General features: G+C 40.8%; 1 protein-coding gene across 1 annotated transcript in view; it reads right to left on the bottom strand.

Moving 5' to 3' along the window:
• The window catches only part of OLFM3 (olfactomedin 3), a 154,409-nt gene extending 131,103 nt beyond the window's left edge, over window positions 1-23,306 (bottom strand). Inside the window, exon 1 of the mRNA XM_075287413.1 lies at window positions 22,755-23,306. Coding sequence (XP_075143514.1) covers window positions 22,755-22,817 — 63 coding nt within the window. The 5' untranslated portion in view covers window positions 22,818-23,306. The remainder of the gene's footprint in view (window positions 1-22,754) is intronic.
• Between the last annotated feature and the right edge of the window lie 2,542 nt (window positions 23,307-25,848).

Here is a 25,848-nt window from a genome sequence, read left to right as displayed (position 1 = left end):
GTGTCATTTTGTTGCAATTCTCCCCCCTTTTGATCTATGTCAAATATCAAGGCTTTGATGGATGAGTTTCCTAAATTTAACTCAGCTGCCAGTACTAAATGATGTGCTTTGTCAATGAATAGATCTCTTTAGAGAGAATACCGGTGATGTCCATGTTCTCGGTTTGGGAGAGAGAAGCTGTCATCATTGTCTATGGTAAGCCATGCGATAATTAAAAGGAGGCGACTACAGGTGGGAATAGGCAGCATCTGTTTACTATCCACATAGGGAGAATATGAGTGATGGATGTAACACAGCCAAACCTTCCACTGCACATGCCTTCTCATAGTCCCCAAACAATTAAGCTGTTTGTCTCCCCCCACAACGCTCTCACACACATGTTTGCTGTCACTCATGTGACAGCTTGTGCAAATGTTTAGTGACAAGAATCGATGCAGAAGAAAGACAGCAATGAATTGTAAATCAGACCGCAGGGACATTAAACTCATTTGGTGAAGGTGAACAGAATATTGGTACAATTGTATGACACTCAAAGGGGAAAGAACTTTAGCTAATTCAGTAGAAAGGGTTTTTACAAATGCTCGGACATAACTGGAATGCACAAAGGACACGTTATTGTTCATAGAGAGGAATAATGTAAAAAATAATGTTGCTCCTTATCATAACTTCTATGAAGACAGAGCTATTCATCTTTACAGAGGAGCGTATGGTCATGCTTTAGGGGTGCTAAGGTTTAACTCCATTGCATTAAAGGGAGTTACGTTGTAGACTGGCGGAAGTCTGACCCCTGACCCCCACTGGTCCCTTATTTGAATGGAGAAGAGGTTGTGCAGGTGCATTGCTGCTCTATTGAACTCTATGGGATTGCCACTGATAGACGAGCACTGTACTTTCCAGAAGTCCAATAGAGATGTATTCAGACACACTGTAATTGCAGAAATCAAGTTTAAAGGGATCTCTAATGATCTATACACCCTCATGTTACATTAGGCATATTAAAATTCTTGAACAGAAGAAGGACGTGTGTAGTAAAACAATATTATTATGTGCAGGATAATGATGTTTGGTGCACAATGTTGAGCAACAAGATTTGGTAGGAACTGCTGTACTATAAGGTCCTATACTGCACACAGTCATTAGCACTGTAAAACATGTTCACACACATATGCGAAGAACAAAGTATACCTTCTTTCAGTCACGTAACTAGGAATGGTGGGGCTCCGTGGCGAACTTTTCACATGCCCCCCCCCACCGACACCGACGCCGAAGACCTCAACTGCCCCCCTCCTATGCATTCCTGTGCGCTCTATTATGCCCCATAGTGGCCCCTGCACACAGTATTATCCCCCATAGTGGCCCCTGCACACGGTATTATGTCCCTTAGTGGCCCCTGCACACAGTATTATGTCCCTTAGTGGCCTGTGCACACAGTATTATCCCCCAGAGTGGCCCCTGCACACAGTATTATCCCCCATAGTGGCCCCTGCACACAGTATTATCCCCCATAGTGGCCCCTGCACACAGTATTATGTCCCTTAGTGGCCCCTGCACATAGTATTATGTCCCTTAGTGGCCCCTGCACACAGTATTATGTCCCTTAGTGGCCCCTGCACACAGTATTATGTCCCTTAGTGGCCTGTGCACACAGTATTATCCCCCAGAGTGGCCCCTGCACACAGTATTATCCCCCATAGTGGCCCCTGCACACAGTATTATCCCCCATAGTGGCCCCTGCACACAGTATTATGTCCCATAGTGGCCCCTGCACACAGTATTATGTCCCTTAGTGGCCCCTTCACACAGTATTATGTCCCTTAGTGGCCTGTGCACACAGTATTATGTCCCTTAGTGGCCTGTGCACACAGTATTATCCCCCAGAGTGGCCCCTGCACACAGTATTATCCCCCATAGTGGCCCCTGCACACAGTATTATCCCCCATAGTGGCCCCTGCACACAGTATTATGTCCCTTAGTGGCCCCTGCACACAGTATTATGTCCCTTAGTGGCCCCTTCACACAGTATTATGTCCCTTAGTGGCCCCTGCACACAGTATTATGTCCCTTAGTGGCCTGTGCACACAGTATTATCCCCCAGAGTGGCCCCTGCACACAGTATTATCCCCCATAGTGGCCCCTGCACACAGTATTATCCCCCATAGTGGCCCCTGCACAGTATTATGTCCCTTAGTGGCCCCTGCACACAGTATTATCCCCCATAGTGGCCCCTGCACACAGTATTATGTCCCTTAGTGGCCCTTCACACAGTATTATGTCCCTTAGTGGCCCCTGCACACAGTATTATCGCCAATAGTGGCCCCTGCTCACAGTATTATGTCCCTTAGTGGCTCCTGCATACAGTATTATCCCCCATAGTGGCCCCTGCACACAGTATTATCCCCCATAGTGGCCCCTGCACACAGTATTATGTCCCACTGTGGACACCCATAAACAATTTTATACTCTAGGGTCTTTTCAGACCCCAGAGTATAATAATCGGAGACCCGGGGGAATAAAAATATAAAAACTACTACTGTTTCTTACCTCCCTCCTCCTTACCCCCGTCTCCTATACTGTCGGCCTCCGCTGCTGTCCTTCTTCAATGACGTTGGACGTCACATGACCTGGGACGAAGGCCGGGTTCATATGACGTCAGAGACGTCAGACAACTAGGAATGAGGCCTAGCAGGATCGTCGAGAGGTAACAGTGTTTTTTATGTTTCTTACCTCTCCCGGTCCGCCAATCATTATACTCAGGGGTCCAAAAAGACCCCTGAGTATAATGATAGCAGTGGTAGCGGCTGTCACCGGGCCCCTAATGTCCCGGGCCCTGTGGCAGCTGCCTATGCTGCTACGGCGGTAGTTACACCACTGCCTTCTTTGAATTCTATGGTGTAACATTTCAGGGTATGATAAGTAAAAACAGTGTCCTGCTCTTACAATCAGATGAAAAATTACACGGCGTCATAATTTTTTTAACAAGTACAAAAGCAGTGTGTGACAAATTCAGTACACACTTACTGCATCCATAGGAATTAAAAGGGTAAGTATCAGCAAATTGCTCTTAACCAAATGCCCTTAATTGCTGATCATCAGCAAGTGTGACCACCTGTATAAAATCAGAACATTTGGCAGTTTTCTGGTTTGGAACATTTAGATGTGTGTTAACACAATGGCAAGGAGGAAAGACATCAGCAATGATCTTAGAGAAGCAATTGTTGCTGCTTACCAATGTGGGGAGAGTTGTAAAGCCATTTTTAAGCCATTTGAAATATTATTCACAAAGGGAATCAAATAATTGGCACGGTCCCATCTGGCATTAGCAGATCAGTTCGTAGAAAGAATGCCACGTTATATGGCCACAAAAATAATAGGGAACTTGGAGGACCTCAGTTATGAGGAGATATTAAAAGAGTTAAATTTGTGTAGTTCCAAGAAGAGATATTTAAGGGGAAATAAGATAAACCTTTAAAATTCTATAAATGGCCAGTACAAGAAATATGGGGAAAAGCTGTTCCATGCGACAACGCTTCTTCAGTGTACGGACTGTGAATTTTTGGAATAGCCTACCCCAGGAGCTGGTCATGGTTTAGATGCCTTTTTACAGCAAAACATTGATGGAAATGTATAGAATACTTATTTCATTCTCTCGTCCTTTCAGTCATGCCTTTCCCATCTCCGGGTTGATTTTTTTGGACATGTGTCTTTTTTAAACATACAATCTATGTAATTGGAAATATTCAAGACAGTTGACAGTCTTCCCAAAGATTGACGTCCCAGCAAAATTACACCAAAGTAAGGGTGCATTCACACTGAGTAAACGCTAGCTTATTCTGAACGTAAAACACGTTCAGAATAAGCGGCGTCTAAAGCAGCTCCATTCATTTCTATGGGAGCGGGGATACGAGCGCTCCCCATAGAAATGAATGGGCTGCTTCTTTCACTCCGTGCAGTCCCATTGAAGTGAATGGGGAGTGCCGGCGTATACGGCAAGCTCTGCTCATGCCGGAGCGTACACGCCGGCACTCCCCATTCACTTCAATGGGACTGCACGGAGTGAAAGAAGCAGCCCATTCATTTCTATGGGGAGCGCTCGTATCCCCGCTCCCATAGAAATGAATGGAGCTGCTTTAGACGCCGCTTATTCTGAACGTGTTTTACGTTCAGAATAAGCTAGCGTTTACTCAGTGTGAATTCACCCTAATACTGCAATGCTAAGATAAGCTGCAAGAAACAGAAAAGCTACATCTCAGACACTGCAGGCCTCACTTAGCATGTTAAGACTCTTGACAGTACAATTAGAGAAAGACTGAACAAATATGGCTTGTCTGGAACGGTCACCAAGAGAATCCTCTTCTTTATGCAAAGAACATGGCAGCACTGCTTTTTAGGTTTGCAATTTGTATCTAAACAAAAAACAAGACTTCTCGAACAATGTCCTTTATAAATATGAGGCCAAAGTGGAAATATCTGGACACAACGCAGAGTGCTCTATTTGGCAAACCAAATGCAACATATCAGCACAAACAACTCATACCAACTGTGAAGCATGGTGGTGGAGGGGTGATGATTTGTGCTTCCTTTGTAGCCACAGAACCTGCAAATTTCGCAGTCGTTGGTTCGACCATGAACTTCTCTGCATAATAACGTATTGTAGAGATAAAAGTGAGTCCATTTATCCAACAGCTAAACCCTGTCTGAAACTGGGTCATGCAACATGATAATAATCCCAATACAGTAGCACGTCTACACCAAAATGGCTGAAAGAGAGAGTCTGGCAATGGCTTAGTCAAAGTCCAGACCTCAACATAGTTGAACTCATGTGGCGGGACTTTAAGGCAGCTATGAAAAAACGAACGCCCACAAATCTCACTGAAACAACGTTGTAACGAAGAGCAAACCGAAATCCCTACCAAACAATGTGAGAAACTGATAGTGATAGAGAAAACCACTGCCTCTAGTTATTTCTACTAAAGGAGATATTACCAGTTATAGATTCATGGGGTGTACTTAGTTTTAAAATTTGGTTTCACTTTTATTGAATAAATAATGTCAAGGTGGGTGATGGGTGTTGTTGTCCATCTGGGATTGTGTTTGCCTAAATTTAAGACCTCTTAAAGGGACTCTATCATTGGGAAAAGTTCTTTTTAAGTAAGCGCATACTTGCATAGCCTTGTATGTAAATTGCCTCAGTATTTTTGAATTAGCCTGTTTTTAGTCATAGGCTAATAGGCTTCAGCGAGCACAGGAAGTCTCAGCGAGCACTCTCTGCTGTGTGTGTGAGAGCAGGGAGATGAGTCAGCAGCAGCAGCAGCCTGTGCTGTATACACGGGAGAGAGACAGTGCACACAAACACTTCCGGGTGCACGGAGAAGGCTAATTAGCATATGAATAAAAACAGGCTCATTCAAAAACTACTGAGGCAATTTACAAACTAAAGGTACATGTGGAATAGCCTTTCTAAAGGCTATGCAAGTATGTGCTTGGCTAAAAATGACTTTTCCCAATGATAGAGCCCCTTTAAGAGCCAGATGTTCTTTATTACATAGTAATACATACAATCATAGAATGTGAAGAGGGTGTGCTTTATCTTATCATTCTCTCTCTCAATATATATGTATATACTTGTCAAGCTTAGCTAGTAATTTAGCAGACTGTCTTAGATGCTATCAATTCATTCCACTTGTATATATAGGATTATAATATATATTTTATATAGGACCAATGGTGTCATCATCTTACTGTTTTGTCAGGCTCAGCACGTGTAAAACCTTTGTTCAAATATGCGATTCTATATGCTCAACTTTGTCAGATAATAAAAAACAGTAGGAGAGAATAATGCACAATAGTGCGTATACAACACATACAATACCTAAGATAAGCGGCTTTTTTCATTTTACAATACATGGTAATCCATTCAGACACACATATAGCCATATCCTATATATATATATATATATATATATATATATATATATATATATATATATATATATACTGTGAGAAGGTGACAGGCAGGGTGCTGGAATCTCGCCATATCTCCTCCAGGTTTTTAACTTATGTATGGTCCAGTGCGGGTCTTGAGTAGGCCTCAGCTCCAGGTGTGAGTCCTTGGCTCATTACTGGCCCATAGAAGGTTGCAGATCCTGCACTTCAGGGTAGAAGAGAGGAGACATCTGGGTCTATCTTGTAACCCTGAGTTCGATGAGACCAAATTGTGCTTTTTTTTTTTTTTTTTTTAACGTTGGCTTGTAGTAAGCCACATGTATAGTGAGATTATTGCTTCTGTTTAGTTAGTCGCTTGGACAAGCAGGAATTTATTTTATTTTTGCCTGAGGTTAAAACTGTATTTTCTTTTACTCATTTGTGCCTGAAGTCAAGGTTTATCTATTTTCCTATTTTTCTAAGTAAACCAGTTTGCTGCATATTTTGTGTCCCTTTCTTGACTGTTTGGGTCCGCGCCACTGACTCTACTGAGATACCTTCCCCAATATATATATATATATATATATATATATATATATATATATATATTTGTAAGAAAAAGTAAGTGTGTAATTAGCGCTAATTGGTAAAAGGTTTTTCACGTAAATGAGAGACTGGGAGTTTGGGTTTTATAGATAAATTTTTTCATTTAACAAAGGCACACAAGGGTTGAGTACTGGCAAATCTGTTTAGGGAAGATTGGTCAGTGTGAACTATGCCTCAAGGCAATCAACTTCAGGCAGCTGAAAAGGGTCAATAAAGCAAACACAGGTGTGGATGAATACACATCAATGTGAGATCACTAATTGATTATAGGCTTTGCCCTATTAATGCCTGTGTGGTAACCTGACAAATTACACTGCTAGTAATGAGAAAACCAGTGCTTTCTCTTACTTAAGTGAAAGGATCGACTGCCTCTTCTTAAGTGGGTGGGAGGAGCGATGCTGAGGACTAAGATGGGTGAGATGTTAGGTAACGAGTTGACTGGAAGCATGCTGGGGTCTAGGAGGAAGATCGGAGCAATGCTGAGGGCTGAAAAAAAGCATGAGGGGAAACCAAAAAAGTGGAGGGCCATACAGAGGACTGGGGAACAGAGAGGGGCATGAGGAGGACTAAGAAGAAGAGTTGAACCAGGCTGGGAAATGTAGAGTATAAAGCCATGCTGAGGAATGTGAACGGGAGTAGAGGAATGCTGGAGACAAGGAAGGAAAGTGGGGCATACTGAGAACTGTGAAGAACAGGGTCATGCTTGGGACTGAGGAGAACAGGGACATGCTGAGGATTGAGAAGAACAGGGTCATGCTGGGGACTGAGAAAAAGGCACAGCAATGATGGGGATTGTTAAGGAAAAAGAAGGAATGCTGAAGATTGAGAAAGAAAGTTGAGATTTAAAAAAAATTTAACAATGCTTGGGATTTTAAGCAGAGATGAGTAGGTTTGAGTGATCAGGATCAGAAAAGATTGGATTCTGATCGGTGATCAAGTAAATTTCACAATCGCAATCGAGTAAATTTCAAGATCGCGATCGGAATTCCGATCCTGATCTTTTTAGGCGGGATCGAGGTCGGAGGTTATTTCCTGCAATGCTTAGCTACTGGCCAAGCATTGTGGGAAAAGCTAACAATGATTAGACATGAGCAAGTACTATTTGAAACTGCCGTTTCGAATAGCACACTCCCATAGGAATGACTGGATGCAGCCGGCACACAGCCTGTGCCGGTGTCTGGCTGCTTAACCCCTTGTGCACCATCCGCGTCCATTCATTCCTATGGGAGTGTGCTATTCGAAACTGCATTTTCGAATAGTACTCACTCGTCTTACAGCACCGAAGCACAGAGTGATTTACCACAGCCTGCCACTCTTCTGCTTCGTCCGTTTACTGTATAGTCAGCTCTGCTACATCTGAGATGTAGTAGAGCCGAGTATACGGCACAGCAGGGAGGAAACAGAAGAGTAGATAGTATATACTATTCTGTTTCCTCCCTGCTGTGCCGTATACTGGACTCTGCTACATCTGCATTACTGTACATTGACTTATCTATCTACTCTTCTGCTTTGTCTCTGCTTTACCATATACTCAGCTCTGCTACATCTGAGATCTACATAAAGGAGGGACAAAGCAGAAGAGTAGATAGACAAGTCATTGTACAGTAATGCAGATGTAGCAGAGTCCAGTATACGGCACAGCAGGGAGGAAACAGAATAGTATAGTCCACTAGAAACAGAATAGTCCACTTACCTGCACAGATCCGCTGCTTCTGTCACTCCATGTTCTTCTTGGTCTGGTTCTCTCTCATTTACAGGCCTTCAGACCTAGGAAGAAGGTGGGACTTGTGGCTTAGGAGAGTGTGGGCGGGTACTGGGAGGGGAGACGTGAGTGATGCACTCACGTCTCCCCGCCCTGTACCCGCCCACACTCTCCTAAGCCACAACAAGCCCCGCCTACTCCCAGCATCTCTAACACTAGCCTAGGGAGGCGGGGGCATGCACGGCGCTCTGAAGGCCTGTAAATGAAAGAGAAGAGGAGCGAGAACAACAGGGAGTGGCAGCGGCAGCGATCTGTGCAGGTAAGTGAACACCAGGGGGGACCAAGTAGCCAGAGGATTTTTTTTTTAATCATTACACAGTGTGGAGTCTAAAAATTAAAGCATTCAATATTTGGAGTCCACGCTGTGTAGTGAATAGGTTCGTTTTTAAAATCCGATCTTCGATTATTAAAAAAATCCCATTGACTTGCATTAGGATCGGAATTGGGATCAGGATCGGGTTCGAATGGAAAATGATCAAAAATCGGATTTTAAAAATGATCCTGACATCTCAAGATTGGCTCAACCCTAGAGATGAGTCAGGCTAAGGACTATGAAGGAGAACAGGACAATGCTGCAGACTAAGGAGAATAGAGCCATGCTTGGGGCTATGGAGAATAGAGCTATGCTGATAACTGTGAAGTATAGTGGAGCCATGCTGGGGGTGATTGAAGTCATGATAAAGGCTAAAAAAATTGGACAGTAAGGTTGGGGTAGGGGACTGAAAAGAACAATGGAGTCATGAGGATGATTAATAAGTCAATGGAGTTATCTCTGTGACAAAAATAAGGATAATGAGGCCCTACTATGTGGAAATACTGCTTTTTTGTTGCAATGCAAAGAATGGCTACAAGAGGAATGAAAAGTATATAGGAAGTTCTTATACTTCTCCCTACTGTTCAATCCACTCCTGGATTTGGCTCAAAAAACCTTAGCAAAATCTGCAACAAAAAAGCTGCATTTCTTCAACGTGGGGCTTCCGCGTAAATCTCATTTTTGGCCAGGACAATACTTGTGGATTAACCCCATTGTAGTTTATTTCAGCAAGTATGCAAATTTTTCATGCAAAACTACTGAGCATAATGCAAATTTTAAAATCAGCAGCACTCCCCCTCTTTGGAGGTTTCATGGAGTCTATGCTAAAATTCTGACAGAATCAAAGTCGTCTGGACATCGCCCAAACTACCAAACTTTATCATTTCCCTTTACCTTACAGCCATATTGCCATTTGGTAGCATAAGAGACCTGACACATTTACTTTAAAGTACTTTACCATATCCAGATTCCCAGGGGGACTGGCCATCTGTTTTGCCATGTAACTCATATGCTTATGATTATTATGATATTCTTTCACTACATCTTATGTGAAGAGCTCATCTGTGGTTTCAGGTTCTTTTGGGTAGAGGTCAGTGAGCCTGAACTCTGTGATAACAAGGCGTCAGCTTACTGACGTGTTAGTGTCTTATATTTCTGACCACTCTCCACATAGAAAACCTAGTCTTACGTTCCCCTCGGTAAATATCATAATTCTACCACCTACACATTAGATCAGATATAATGCAGTCATTCGCACATTCTATTATCTGCTCTTGCAGACCTGGACAGTATACAGACACGCAGCTGTAATTCTAAATGTCAACATTAACCCAACAGGAGTCGTCACGTTTAATGGTTACAGTACAGGGTCTTAGTCTCCAGGGTGTTTAGATTTTTCCAGGGCCACGATCCACCCCTGCAATTTACATGTATGAAAATTATAATAAACTGCAATTGTTTTATGATATAAACTTTTGTAAGCAAGATTCTCTCTCTCTGCAACCTGTGCATATCTAGATATGTACATGATAATTGCATAGTTATGACTCCCTAGCTGTACGGCATTGCGGAAAACATCTGTCAGCAAAAAGTCAGAGTTATGCGCAGAACTGCATATTTATACCAAAATCACCTAGATCTGTTACAAAGTCAGAGCCTTGTCAGAATGGAAACTTTCACGGCTCACCACTGCCACCTGCCTGTAGAGTGTAGCATTTTGTCTTATCTATAAAAACGAGTAACCTGGCTGAAACACATAAAGCAAAAGAGCAGACACATATTTGTGGTTTTCAATCGGACGGCTGCATTATCTCACTCTACGTATTGCAATAAGTGACAGAGCTAACATAGTCCTCATTCAATGCAATCCAAAATACGCTCAAGGTGTTTGTTTTTTTTAGGAAATAATATTGATGCGGTATCCCTTTTGATGAATTAGTGATTGTGAGGACCTGTAGCATTGTACTTATATTATCAACAGGAAAAGTCCCTTACAATGTAGTACCCAACACAAAGCATCCCATGGATTCCAATCCTATAAAGACATGGCCAGGACTACATTGAGTACTGCAGTAAAGGAGTTCATTTATTTTGCTGATTAATCCTCCTGCTTAATGACCCATCACTGTTATTACTACAAAACCTGCTCATGTTGGCCTGGATAGATTTCTTTATGTATGAGGTTTACTGTTGTCTAAAACATTCATTTTTGACGTGGAGATAAGCGGCACAAGAGGTATCCATTTTCTGCTGTTCACCTGTCCCTATGACTATAATAAAAATAGATTTGATCTGAACACTGATGTTTATGGGGGTAAGAATTAGTGTTGGTTTGACAGCTATTATATGGTATGTGCCTGTGGCGAATTCAACCTCAAAATCAGCACCAAGCTCCAACCTACTCTTCCTATTATTGTATTCAATGGGAGGCAGAGATCAAACCAGGGGACTGAATATATGCATCCCGCACAATTTTGCAGCAGATTCTGCAACTGATTCAGCCACAGAACCTTTTGCGCTAGGCCACTCCGCTGATCGGGACGATTCATCTGAGTCTAATCTCCTCCATAGGTACGGAAAAATAAGAGGAATACTAAACTGATGTCTGCCTCCAATACCTCTCACATTTCCCCCATGTGAATATACCCTGAAGTAGATGGTTGACACTACCGCCACTCTCTGTTCCAGGGTTTCCATCCAAAATCCCAGGGAAACTGGACAGGGAATGGCTTGCTAGCGTTCAGCTTTAAAACCCATTCATTTGAATGGGTTTTTAAAGGTAACCACTGTTGTCCGTATGCAGCCTCTCTGCTTGGAGACCGTTTCTTTTTTGCAAGGCGTTCACACTACCAGCGAACAGTGGCGGTAGTGTGAACGCCCCCTAAATGACAAATTCAGCTCAAAACAATGAACAATACTAAATCTAAAAGATATACTTTAGCTAAAGATTGAAACCTAATAAGGTGCAATGCAAAAATATTATTTGCAAATTAGACTGTTCTGCAGAATACATCTACACAAGATAGAGTCTGCTGCGGTATAGTGTATTTTATCAAATCTCATCCATATGCAGCAATGAAAGCGGCAGCACAAATTGACCTTTACAATGCAAAGGTTGAAAGCAGTAGAATACCCCTTGTGATTCCAGAAGGCATTCCTGATGGAAAACCAGCAGCAGACTCGTCCCTTCTGGATGTACAGTATGCTTACATTCACACGTACGTATGTGTAATACATAGCAGACATCGACTAGCCTTCTGAAGTGCACTGAAGTGTCACTGCAGGTTATGTGTGTCTTGCATGTTCTATGTGACCAAGTAATGGCTGATCAGACAACCCTCAATCAGAAATTCAATTATCCTCTTACATACTGTTAAAGAGGTTGCGTTGTGTTTGTGTGTGTGTATATGAGTGCATGCTAGTGTGTGTGCTAACCTTTCCCTTGTCTGGAGACTCTACATCAATAGCTGTCAGGTATAATTCCTACAGCGTTTTGTTTCCTAGCCTCTTGTTCTGCTCCCACAGACATAAATCTCCAGCTCTACTCATCACCTTGTGCAGATTTGCTGAAAACCAATTATTTTAATTTCAGCAAAATATATAAATAAAAAGTTCATCATCAATGCAGAACTTAGACAGTAATTATTAAAGTCTGCGCCTCGGAAAAAGGGAAAAAAAAACCTCATCAATATTCTAGCCCTGTGTACGAACAGGAAAAAACAGGGATTTTATTGTGATCATATTTTGGATTTATTACCGCTGCCGAATGCAAAGAAGACAAGTAATCAGGAGGCGTGAGACTAATATTACTGTGATACTGACAGACAGCGCTCTGAACGCAGGCTGAACGAGCAGTTATATGAAGTGAAGACACTTAAAACTTCACAAGCTGACGCATAAATATCCATAAGATCAGCATGGCGTACCTTGGAAGCCGCATTCTTACCAGATCTTAGTTTCCCTGAACCTTGATTCTCGGTATAGAATCAGGATTTGTGTTGTTTCTCTAAACAATAATAATAAACCTACCAAAGCAATTTAAGAAGAGCAAAAGCAAAGGAAATAACATACGTCGAAATGATGGGACCCCAAAGCAAAAGTCAAAATTGGGTCCTCCTCTTTCCAAAAAAAGCACAGTCATAGGCAGTGGTTATAGAAATCATGAATTTTCTCTCGGTATTTTGAAGCAAAAAAAAAAAAAAAATCTGTTACAATTACAGTTGTGCGCCCAGCGCTGCCTGCAGGGGCCACGAGTTCGGCTGTCAGGTAGAACATTGTAACCCTTTCAGCCACATTTTTCTGCACAGGTTAATGATATACTGACAGGGTAGGGTGCATGTCTGACAGGCTGTATCATAAATCTCAGTAAACAGAGAAGGAGGAAGGATTTATGATACTTGGAATGCCAAACATCAAAAGAGATCAAAATGTTGTGAGAGGGACCGAGGGGACCAGGAGTCCCATAGCAATTACATACCCTGCCTCCATGACAGGTTTGCTATTTTAAGTCTTAAATATGCACTGGTACGTTTTAAAGGGAACTTGTGAAATGGATAATTTCCTATCAGAGGCAAACTTAAGGGAACAATAAGAAGCAAGGATTCACTCAAAGGAGTTATCTCAGCACTACAACAGCTTTGCCCAATAGCATGAAGGGAAAGTGAGGTTCACCCTTAGGAATCAGAGCAGACAGCCTGTAAAAAGCAGCAGGTCTCAGTCCTTTGCTGTATTACATTATTTTGAATTGCCACATGTAGTACTAATTTTCCCCTGTAGTGGCCACTCTTCATAATCAGAAGTTTACTAAATACCTTGAGAACCGGATGCACAATGGTCATGTAAGGTTTAGTTGTGAGATGATAATTCTTATAAACACCATATTTTATGAAAGGAATATGTGATCAAATTTTTCTTCAAAGGTAATGTAAAGTTTCTGTCTGTTCAAGTCTCTGTGTCACCCTCTGCTGCGGCGCACGAGGTGTGTTCAGTTTGATTCTTTGCTTAGAGTTCTTTGTTGCTGTGTGAACACCCATCTCCTGCACCTTGTTTCCCTCTGTTCATCTAATAGTTAATCTTAGCCTTGCCTGTGTGATTGACAGCCTGTCTACCAATCAAGTTTGGGGCAGGTCCTGGGCTTCCTATATACAGGTCATCAGTCCACACAGGTTTGCTGGCTATTTTGACTATGTCCTGTGCCATTGTCCTTGCTAGATTCCTACCTTCTATTTCTAGTCTATTACTGACCTCTGACCTTTGGATTCCTTGTTACTACTCTTTTGGATTATTATTTTGTACTGCTTTGTCTCTCTGGCTAGCTGACTCCTCTTCTATGTCGTTTTGTCCTGTCTTGTTCTGTGTGACACTTATTTCTAGGAAGAGTTTTGCAAAACAGTTGCTGACTGTGGCTTAGGACAGTTCAGGCAAGTAGGCAGGGACAGGGACTGTATTGAGTTTAGGGCTCACTGTCTTTGTATTTCCGGACTTCTTTTGTTCCAGCAGCAGTACTAGGGCTTTGCACGACTAGCAATTCCCTTACAGGTAGGTTACAGCTGTGTCTGCTTAGAAAATCCACATTTAATACAAAGATCCCTACACTTATCTTTAGGATAGGTAATCAATATTCGACCTGTAGGGATCCAACACCCAGAACAACCCACTGATTTCCTGCCAAGGGATAGCATGGTTTGTGGTATTGTTTAGATGCTGTGCTGCTTCTCACCATCTGGCTCCTGGCATGTAAACAATACCAATAGCCATAGCCATGCTGAACCTGGGTAGCAGATTTGCAGCGGTCCTGGTGCCTGCACATCTAATATTGACAACCTATCTAAGTACAGACCATCAATATTACAAACTGGATATCCCCTTTAAACATATCATTGTCTGTTCAAATCACTGGGTTATTTGTGTAACGTTGGACAAGACAGGACGTCTAGAGTGGGCATTGCTCTTTGTAACCACTGTTCACTCTGACCAAGAAGTGAGATCCTGAACAGAGAACCTCATCTAATAACCCAGAATTCCATAGCAAGGTATAAGGAAACCCATGTAATGTAAGATATGCTATATATCACAATACCTGGTTTCTCTATCAAAGATTTATTATGTCAGATGCAATGATGTGACGGCTACAAGTTTCCCAAGTTATACAAGTTTGCAATTTTTATTAGGATGTCAAAAAGTCAAACCTCAATTAAACAGATATATGCACTTTATTCATCGGATACAACGTGTGAATACAGACTTCTAAACTGTGTTGACTATTGCAGTCAGCCTAAAGGCATCACTACAACAAGGGGTTCGCTGCTGATTTAATTTCCTTGACTTAAGACCCAAAGCCAGGAACGCGGTGTGTAATGATGCAAATAAACTCGGGACCTTCTAGAAAACTCAATATTTTTCAGGGCTACACAAAAAAAAAGAAAACAAGCGAAATAATTGTAGAGAATAAACATTTAGAAGCACCAAACAAAAACCAATCATCTGTACAAATAGAATGGCTAAAGAGGACCTGACACCAAATCTAACCAGCTAAATGACAAATCTGGATTGCTACTGTGCCCTGATCAATATGGAGTTAAATCCACCCACCCATTCAAAGAAGCACTTTATTCTTCCAATACATCATATGAATACACCGGCCTAGATTTACTAATAGTTAAATAGTGTAGACTTAAACAGTCAGCCTGAGAATTAGCCAGATTTATCACAGTGGCTGATGCTGGATGATAAATCTAGCGTATCTTTGTACTGTGGAGTCTATGGGGGAATTTATTAAGAATGGCAATTGTTACACCAGTCTGAATGGATTTGCTCAGAAGTTTACAATTTGCCAGAATTACTAAAATGCTCCATGTACGTGCACTTGTTCACAAATCTATGCCATTAAGGACTGGAATAGATTTGTGATATATAACTCATTATAGTAAAACTGAGTGACTGGGGTGTCCTACTCCTGGCCCATCTGGATTCTGCCCTGTTTGCTCACTGTCTAAAATAGTGATCCACAGGGTGCAGAGTTTAAGATGCACCACCGTCTGCTAAAAATGTGTCACATTGTGGCACATTTAAGTCACGACCCCTTTTTCTTAGAATCCACGTGTCCAGCAACATGAAAAAAAAATTGCACAAACTAGATGCACCAAGAAGGGCTACATTAAGCCAAAGATGTGTCATACTGCATCAAAGAGATATTCACCATGTTTACTCCAGTGTGTAGTTGTAATCACAATAGTAAGTGTGGGCCATACTCTTCACTGTTTTTACACCTAGTGGCAATGCCCACGACTGAAGCCATCTCTGATTGTGGGCATTAATTCTTCAGATACCTTGGATAAATGTGACTGAGGCATCTGACGAACAGTGGCACATAGGCATTGTCATATAGACTTTGCTTGCATCTCCTGAATTGAGATCTGGGGGTGGCAGTCTATTACCAAAACAGGTTTCCAGGCCTGTCATTACTGTGTTTCTATTACAGGCTGATATAAGCAGCCTGTGAGAGAAATCAATGGATTTTACAATATATTGCAATACATTGAATGAATGTCAGATTCTCTAGGGCTTAAAAATATATTTAAAAAAATATAATATTTCAAATCACCCCCTTTCCCTAGATTCTATATAACAATAGAAACACAAAAATAATCACAAATATATTACGTATCGCTGCATCCAAAACCACCCAAACTATAAACATATAAAAATAATTATCCCATACAACTCTATTATGGTTCCATGCATGGAAAAAATATAAAAATATATCGCTTTTGGTAGGTGGAGAATAAAAACATGAAAAGTAGAAACAAGAAATTTCTTTGGAAGGAAGAGTTTAAGGAGTCAAAAATGGATTCTAGGTATGCAGACTAACTCAGGTTCTGTTCACATTTGCATTTTTCACTTTCTGTAAAAAATGCAGGAACTATTAATGACCCCATCATAAGTCAATGGGATGTGTCAGGGTTAGTTAGTTTGTTAGTTAGTTTGTTAGTTAGTTGTTAGTTTGTTAGTTAGTTCATTTTTAGTTGTTAGTTAGTTTGTCAGTTAGTTGTTAGTTATTAGTTTGTTAGTTAGTTGTTTGTTAGTTAGTTGTTAGTTGTTAGTTAGTTGTTGTTAGTTTGTCAGTTAGATAGTTGTCAGTTGTTAGTTAGTTTGTATGCATTTTAAAACAGATCTGTCGCAGATGTCATAGCTTCTTTTTTTCTAACAAAAACTAATGTGAGAATGACATGTGATCAGAACCAAAAGCATGTGACAATACCAAAGCATCTATAACAAAGCACATTTCTTAGCGACCAGTACCAGAGGTAAGTTTGTGTCTGAAAACTACCAGTGTATATGTGGGCACTGGTACAGCCTGGTATAAGGATGTAGCTTTGATTGGCATAAGAAGACAATGCAAGATAAGGCTCTCGAAGAAATGTGCAAACATTGGGAGAGATTGGTCAAAACTAAACAACCAATCAGGTTTCTATTTTCATTATCCAAAAGGCATCCTAAAAAGATGAGAACTAGGACCTGATGAATTGCCATTGACTGCTGCAGTATATTTTCTCTTTGCTGTTTTTGATGTAACCCTCCACCCCGGGATTCATTTTGCAAATGCAAAAATGAAGAAAAACAAAAAACAAACAATCAGGATCAACAACACAAGCTCCATCAGTGCCAGGCAGCCATTGATAGGAATATACCATGTAATTGGCTCTCTGCAGGTAAGCTGACCTGCTCGCAGCCATTCAGGACTCAATCAATATAATCATGTCTCATACCTATTCATTGTAAATTCTGCACCAGCACAGCTGGGAATCTGCTCTACGATATGCCAAGCCTATCGCTAACTTGTGCAGTCTTGCATTTCCACAGCCAAAACAAACGCTCGCTTGTAATAGAGGGGAGTTGCTAGTAAATGTTGAAGGGTATGTGGTAAAATGTCACATTAGACCTTATTTACAGAAAGTGCTGTAAATTCACAGCAGACATAATAAAGGATAATGGAATAAGTGGATTAAAATGCTTGGCCTGTAATGAATATAAGTAGATCAAATAGAATGTGCAGCAGACGAGAAGAGACTTGCTCAGACAGGCAGAGTCATGCTGAAAACTCATGGGGGCCCCCAAGCTCCAATAGCTTTTATCCTGCAAATCCTGAAGGAGGTGAATATACTCTGCAAGCATGTTTATTTTCATCCCAGTATTTTGTCTTCCTGAATATATTAACGCTACATTTTATATATCTCTTTAATTATTCGTAATATTCATATAGGTTTATTCTTAAGCTCTATATCCAGATTCATAACACGTCTTAGATTTAGCTACCCAAGACACATAATTCCCATATGTCATTGCTTCAAATACATATATATCTCAAGTAAAGGCTTCATTAAACCTAATTAGTAGTTTTTCCTTCTGCGGGGGGTGTGGTGCAACGTCTAAGGATGCACAATTTATAATGGTATGGATACAAGATACAACTGTCTACCATAGGAGAACACCATGCTGATTCCTGCAAACACCTCTCACTGAAGGCAGAGATAACATCAATTTCTATATATCTCGGAAAGCACTGACAAATTAGCCCTGACAAACTGTTACAAATTATTCCTACGCAGTCATCTGCCATGGAGCTAGGGGGTCTCATACAGTATATTGTTTAGTAAACTGTTTTACATATGCGTGGTTAACTCCAACCTCACATGCTTAAAATTCTGCATATTCTATGTATGGAAATATCACATTATTTTGATATCATCATGATAACTTTAGACTTGTTAGCAAGAATTATTACGAATTATTATTACTAGAGATGAGCGAGTAGTACTGAATCGAGTAGGTATTCGATCAAATACTATGGTATTCAAAATACTCGTACTCGATCGAGTACCACTCGCTATTCAAATGGAAAAGTTCGATGCAGAAACAGCATTGATTGGCCGAATACTATACAGTCAGCCAATCAACGCTGGTTCTTCTCCTACTTTTAGAAGTCTTCTCCGTGCAGCTTCCCCGCGGCTTCTTCTGGTTCTGAATTCACTCTGCCAGGCATCGGACCTGGGCAGAACTGACTGCGCATGTTCGCTTGTAGTGCGGGCAGGCGCAGTCGGCTCTGCCCAGGCCCGATGCCTGGCAGAGTGAATTCAGAGCTGGAAGATGCCACGGAGACGCTACAAGGAGAAGACTGCTCGGAGGATCCAGCCCGACCCTCACTCGTGGACTTGGTAAGTATAATTTGATCGAATGTTGCCTACCCCTGAAACGAGCATTTTCCCCCAATAGACTATAATAGGGTTCGATATTCGATTCGAGTAGTCGAATATTGAGGGGCTATTCGAAACGAATATCGAACCCCGAACATTTTACTGTTCTCTCATCTCTAATTATTACCAATTATTACCATTATATTGGTAAAACTTTATAAGCAAAATGTCAATGGGTTGCCATTTGAGTGGTATATCTCTCATAATGTATTGTAATACCTCCACTATACAGGTGCATTGCTTGACAGGTATGGCTTTCAGGAGTGTGGGAGGACTGATTTGCAATCCATGTGTGGTCTTATTGAGTTTCACAGAGATGTCAAAGAAATGGTTCTACATATTATGCAGTTCCAGTGTTTCACATCCAGGGTTCCTCAAGTCCTCATCAAGGATTCTCTACATCAACAAGACCTGTCACTTTTACTATAGTAAAGACAAAATGATTTCAGCCTACTCAAAGCCTGCATAAATTATAGCACTGGAGACGATTTATAAAAGCTTTACCTGTCCCTATACCCAGCATCTTTGAAGTAGGACTGACACTAGGGGTTTACCCAGGAGTGAAATCACTTTTCATGGATAATTAGTCCAGAAATCACAGCTTTGCACCAATGAGTAATTTATCCAAATGTAAACAATTTATACAAATTAATGACAAGTAACCAAAAAATATGTGTCAAATTACAGAGACGGAAAATAGGTATCAATATAAAGAATAGGAAATTACAGACCATAAGTTCTGGTATTGGGTGCTAGAAAGATGATGCATTGTGCATGTGCCCTGTTACTAGTAATGTAAACAAACATTCCTATATCAATAGATACATAGTGCTGCATCTATACAGTCACCAGGCAGCGCATGCGCAGTACCAAGTAACTAGTGCATGCTTGGTGTATAGTCAAAGAAACCTGGGAGTTATCTTCTGATTAGGTAATACAGTAAATATATTAAAATGCTATAAACAAATGCGTCTACCACTGCTCACTAACTAAATTCAGTACTATATCATGATATGGTAGAAAAACCCTCAACAGACTGCAAGCCACATCACAACCACTGTCACACCTAGACAAAAGATAGATGTGTGCGTAAATAATGCGTACCCATACTTAATTTCAGAGGCATTATTCCTAACCATTAGGGGCATGACTTGTTGCTTTAGTGGAAAGTGTATTTGTACATTGAAACATAGTGGCCCTAGATGCAACTGCTTCATCTAAACCACTATCACTACACCACTGTCAGATTTTTAAGGCCTAGAATTGCCACTAAATTTGATATAACATGGAATGCAATGGTGTGTGTATATATATATATATATATATATATATATATATATATATATATGCTACTTTTATGTGCAGAATTTCCAGTTGGTGGCCCACTGCCTTTCCATCCATTGAAGGCTTGATAGACTAAAATAAGCATGCAGGGCACAATTAACCTATCAAAGCAAAACTAGACGTAAGAAACAGATGGCTCAGGCCTGAAGACAAATTGGGGGCATGATCATTCACTTAACAAATTTCTATAAATTATCTGTCAACTCGATAACTCTACAATTAGAGTTGACACAGCCAAGAAACTATGGGGCAGACTGTTACAGATGAGGATATGGATATTAATAATTACCATAAGCTACCTAAACGTCTGCATTTTCCCTCACTTCCCCTTTAGGTATGTCTTGAGAATATCCATAGTAAACAATGTTCTATGGAATGAAAAGCCATTGGTAAACTTTACACTGAACCGAACAGAGAACGTCATTGAAATATTTCATATCTATGGGCTCCCAATGTCAATGTAACAAGGTGATCTGAAGGTGAAGATATTGAAAGTATATTTCATGGATCACTGGGTGATATATGTGAACGCTTACAAACAGCAGCAGTATAATGCAAAATACAATGTATGCTTCCCCCGAATCCTCAGACAACTGGATACAAAGTACAATATTTTTGCAAGCAAATTGCTCAAAATATAAAATCCATCTACAAACTGATCCCTGTTTTTATGATCAGCATTGCTTTGCGAAGTTAAACTAAAGTAACATTTATTTGTCATGTGTATCTGCAATGACTAGCACTATGTCCTTGCTTTTGTCTGCCTTATACAGACTATTCTTTCTCAATACAATGGGATCCAAGCACAGGTCATAGACTGGCACTATGCCGGACTTGTTTTGAGTGAACATGAAGGAGGCATTCAATTAAAATAAAATAAAGCATTGATATAATTTATTCATTTTGATAATATCATGACATCATTTATTTTGTAATGGATTTTGGAAGAGCATGACTAATATATAATATTACCTCTTTTGGGCTGCCTGTGTCGGTCAGCACTCACCACCTGCAGTCCTATGTAAAGCACCTATACTATAGCTTGATATCAGAAAGGGTTTGATAATATTAAGATTCTAGATTAAGCATTGTTGTCAAAGTTAGGAGGAGGATGCTTTTAATGTCAAATGTAATAACAGAGATGACGTAAAAAGCAAAAATAAAAGTTGTCTCTAATTGTTCATTAAGCACAGAAATTGTCTGTAAAGCTTCAGCCCTTCTGGCATTGGGCTCTCTAACCCTTATCCACTACCTGCCAAGCACTACAAAAATCCAGAATGGCAGCAGCACTCCAAACTACGCTGCTCCATGACTCCTGCTGCTAGCGTAGATTTACATTTAGGATTACTATGCAACCAGACAGGCACAGAAGGCTACTCACCTCTATCCCAGTCCACAGAATATTCATATTATCGATATGCCAAACCAATACATATAAAACTCTTATTTTTGCAATTATAGTAGTCATTCATTTTTTTACCTTGTGGTATTTAATAACATAAGGGAGATATAAATATGCATGTACTATAAATATGGATATCTAGATGCTGGCAGACATTTACATTTACAAGTAATCATGGAAATATAGACACACAGCCACATTAAACAACCATATCCATTCATCACGCTGTCTGTAAGACAATACACCAGGGACTATGTGTGCTAGGACAGGATATTCATGTATTTAGCTAAAAAATGGTGCTGGAGTCTAATTGGATTTCACATGCACCAGGGGCAGGAATTAGCTGTTTACCCAAATGCTGCATCACTTTGGTTATCAACTAATTTCAGTGAGATATACTGCCATATAATGCTGATCACATTGTCATGACCACTATGGGTTTACTTAGACATTAAGGAGACAATCCTTGACTTGAAATGCCAAGCCCATTACACTTCATTAAGATGTGATTAGACTTGCACATCACAAGAAAGAACTGCACAGATTTATACCTTTCAGCTTCCCCTCTGTGGTTTTGTTCCCTGCTTCTATGAACCTAATAACATGCCAGTTATATCTACCGACACACCAATATCTGGGGTTTGTCTAAAGTCTAAGGAGGCTGAGAGCAAGGATTAGTTGGCATTCTGCTTTGGTGTGAAATTCAGCAAGGTCTGGCCAGCCTCCAGCCTGGAGCAGTAAACAGATTAGAGCATGGTAATGCTGCTGTCAGGAGCAGTTTTCCTTTGCTATCTATTGCTTTCAGTGGGAAGTTATTTGGGTTGTATAGTCTGGCTTTCCTACAATGCAAAGCTTCATAAATAAAGTTCTTATAGCCTCCTTCACTGACTCCCTCCCTGGCTTTCTCTGCAGTGTGTACTGACCAGATACATGATGACTGATCACAGACCCTTCTTCTGATCACACCTCTGCCCCAAACTGAAGCCAGATACACACTGTGCCTGCTGCTTGTCACACCAGTACATGCAATGATCTGTGGAACATGGAAGACTTCCCAGAAGCAGGGATGGATGGAGCATGGCATTACTCACATAGCATGCACAATGAAATCTGGGGGGACCTGCCAGCATGAACCCAGCTAGTTTACAGTACCTGAGAAGGCTCCAGCAGAGCCAGGATGGTGACGATGAGGAGGAGGCTTGGAGGAGTCTGCATGATGCTGCTCCCCTGTCTGGCCAGCACATCAGCACTGCTCGCTGCTGAACATCCTGCGCTGTCCCTGGTGCTGATCCAGCAGCCAAAGTTTGGAGCCCAGCAGAAGGCGAGAAGCGCTAAGGGTATGGACAAGGAGGAGGAGGAGAGCTTCTACAAGAGGTGCTCAGACCTGGGCAACGGATGTGACATCACAAAAAAACTCTGGGGGGCCCTGCTCACATTGATTTTTGGGTGTATCTTCAAGTAGGTGCCCCAGAAAAAGAGTAGGGTGATGGCACCAGGCTTATGCCCTCTTCATCTTATAAGAGCCATGCTGCACTCTCTGGAAGGCTTGTCCTTATGTCCCACCCTGAGCAAAAGTCCAGAGCTCGATGCCCACCTCGTCACTGGATCCAGGGCTCTGACAAGCTGCAGAGACGAGCTCTTCCCGTTGGCTGTGTGCCTTGTGCTGGGGATTGTCTCAGCCACTATATTACACTAAGGTACTTAACAGAGATGGCTTAGGGGAGGGAGGATGTCTCTGGGGTGTCACATAACCTACTGCACATTAGTGCTTGGTCATTCCAGCAGTGACACAGTTAATGGGCATTCTGAAAGGTGGTCTAAAAAGGGGTTAATGGCACATGCAGTTGTCGTTTAGATGTGGTGGGTGGGTGATTGCTCAGTTTCTTTGGTGCTTGTGCAGTCAACGGGAGGTGGGACAGAGAGGCTGAGCACAATGAGACCTGGCAGGGAGAAGAGACCCTGAGGAGATACAATAATCACCCAGCCCTACAACCTGTTACCTTATAGCCTGGTGCTGCTCACATCTTCCACTCATTCTGCTCAAGACCCCTGATTTCATAGCACAAAGAAAAAGCTACAATGTAGTGGTGTCTATCTATCTATCTATCTATCTATCTATCTATCTATCTATCTATATCCCTCTGAGGAGAGAGAGAATAATCACACAAACCTACAACCTGCTACCTAATATCCTGGTGCTGCACACCTTATACTCATTCTGCTCAGGACGCCTGATTTCATAGCTCAAAGAAAAAGCTACAATGTAGTAGTCTATCTATCTATCTATCTATCTATCTATCTATCTATCTATCTGTCTCCTATCTATCTATCTATCTATCTATCTATCTGTCTCCTATCTATCTATCTATCTATCTATCTATCTATCTGTCTCCTATCTGTCTCCTATCTATCTATCTATCTATCTATCTATCTATCTATCTATCAATCATCTATCTATCTATCTATCTGTCTCCTATCTATCTATCTATCTATCTATCTATCTATCTATCAATTATCTATCTATCTATCTATCTATCTATCTGTCTCCTATCTATCTATCTATCTATCTGTCTCCTATCTGTCTCCTATCTATCTATCTATCTATCTATCTATCTATCAATCATCTATCTATCTATCTATCTATCTATCTATCTATCTGTCTCCTATCTATCTATCTATCTATCTATCTATCTGTCTCCTATCTGTCTCCTATCTATCTATCTATCTATCTATCTATCTATCTATCAATCATCTATCTATCTATCTGTCTCCTATCTATCTATCTATCTATCTATCTATCTATCTATCAATTATCTATCTATCTATCTATCTATCTATCTATCTGTCTCCTATCTATCTATCTATCTATCTATCTATCTATCTATCTGTCTCCTATCTATCTATCTATCTATCTGTCTCCTATCTGTCTCCTATCTATCTATCTATCTATCTATCTATCTATCTATCTATCTATCAATCATCTATCTATCTATCTATCTGTCTCCTATCTATCTATCTATCTATCTATCTATCAATTATCTATCTATCTATCTATCTATCTATCTATCTATCTATCTGTCTCCTATCTATCTATCTATCTATCTATCTATCTATCTATCTGTCTCCTATCTGTCTCCTATCTATCTATCTATCTATCTATCTATCTATCTATCTATCAATCATCTATCTATCTATCTATCTATCTATCTATCTATCTTTCTCCTATCTATCTATCTATCTATCTATCTATCTATTTCTCTCTCTCTCTCTCTCTCTCTCTCTCTCTCTCTTAGAAGAGATAGAATGATCATAGAATCTTACAACCTGTTACCTAATATCTTGGTGTTGTACACCTTATACTCATTTTGGTCTGGACACCTGATTTCATGGCACAAAGATAAACCTACAATGTAGTGCCATCTATCTATATTATTCTATCTATCTATCTATCTATCTATCTATCTATCTATCTATCTATCTATCTGCATCCCCAAGGAGATGGAATTATCCCACAATCCTACAATGTGTTACCTTATATGCTGGTTGTGCACACCTTATACACATTCTGGTCAGGATACCTGATTCCACAGAACAAAGAACAAGCTAACATACAACATATATTGTTATGCTGCAGCAGAGTACATCTATATTATTCTATCTTGTGGCTGCAGCATTGGTATGTTTCTATATAGTAAATGCATGTATACAGTATACGCTCTTCTCTGCATTTGGATTAAAGCTTTATTAATTAAATCATAGAAAAATGAAAGTGGGTAAAATTTACAAAGCTAAATGTGCCAGAATTTTCACTCAATTTGTTCATACATGCTTTGCAAAAGAGTTATTATGTCTCTTACACACTTTTTGCACCTCATCAGATTATTGTTAGAAAAGGGGTTCTGGCATGGAAAAAGTGGTTGTGGCTTAAAGGGATTGTTCAGGCAAAGATGGACATCAACATTATTTTTTTAAATTGACTAAGGGAGGTGAAACAACAACAACAAATCCTACTCATTTTTCTCCAGTTCTTCGGTGCCTCCCCATGCGGTGCAGTCCTCCTGGTTCGTTGTTGTCTTCCGGTGGAAGTCCCCACCACACGTGACCACTCAGGTGTCACATGCCATCCCTGTGTTGTCCTGTACTCCCTGTGGCCACTGAAGCTGCTGATTGGCCAATGAGGTGGTTAAGTGACCACTGAGGTCAATCAGCGGCTTCAGCAAAAGGGATCCGGGATGTTAACGCCGGC

The sequence above is a fragment of the Leptodactylus fuscus genome, chromosome 9 (assembly GCF_031893055.1).
Source record: "Leptodactylus fuscus isolate aLepFus1 chromosome 9, aLepFus1.hap2, whole genome shotgun sequence".
Lineage (NCBI taxonomy): Eukaryota > Metazoa > Chordata > Amphibia > Anura > Leptodactylidae > Leptodactylus > Leptodactylus fuscus.
This window is presented reverse-complemented; position numbering and strand designations above follow the sequence as displayed.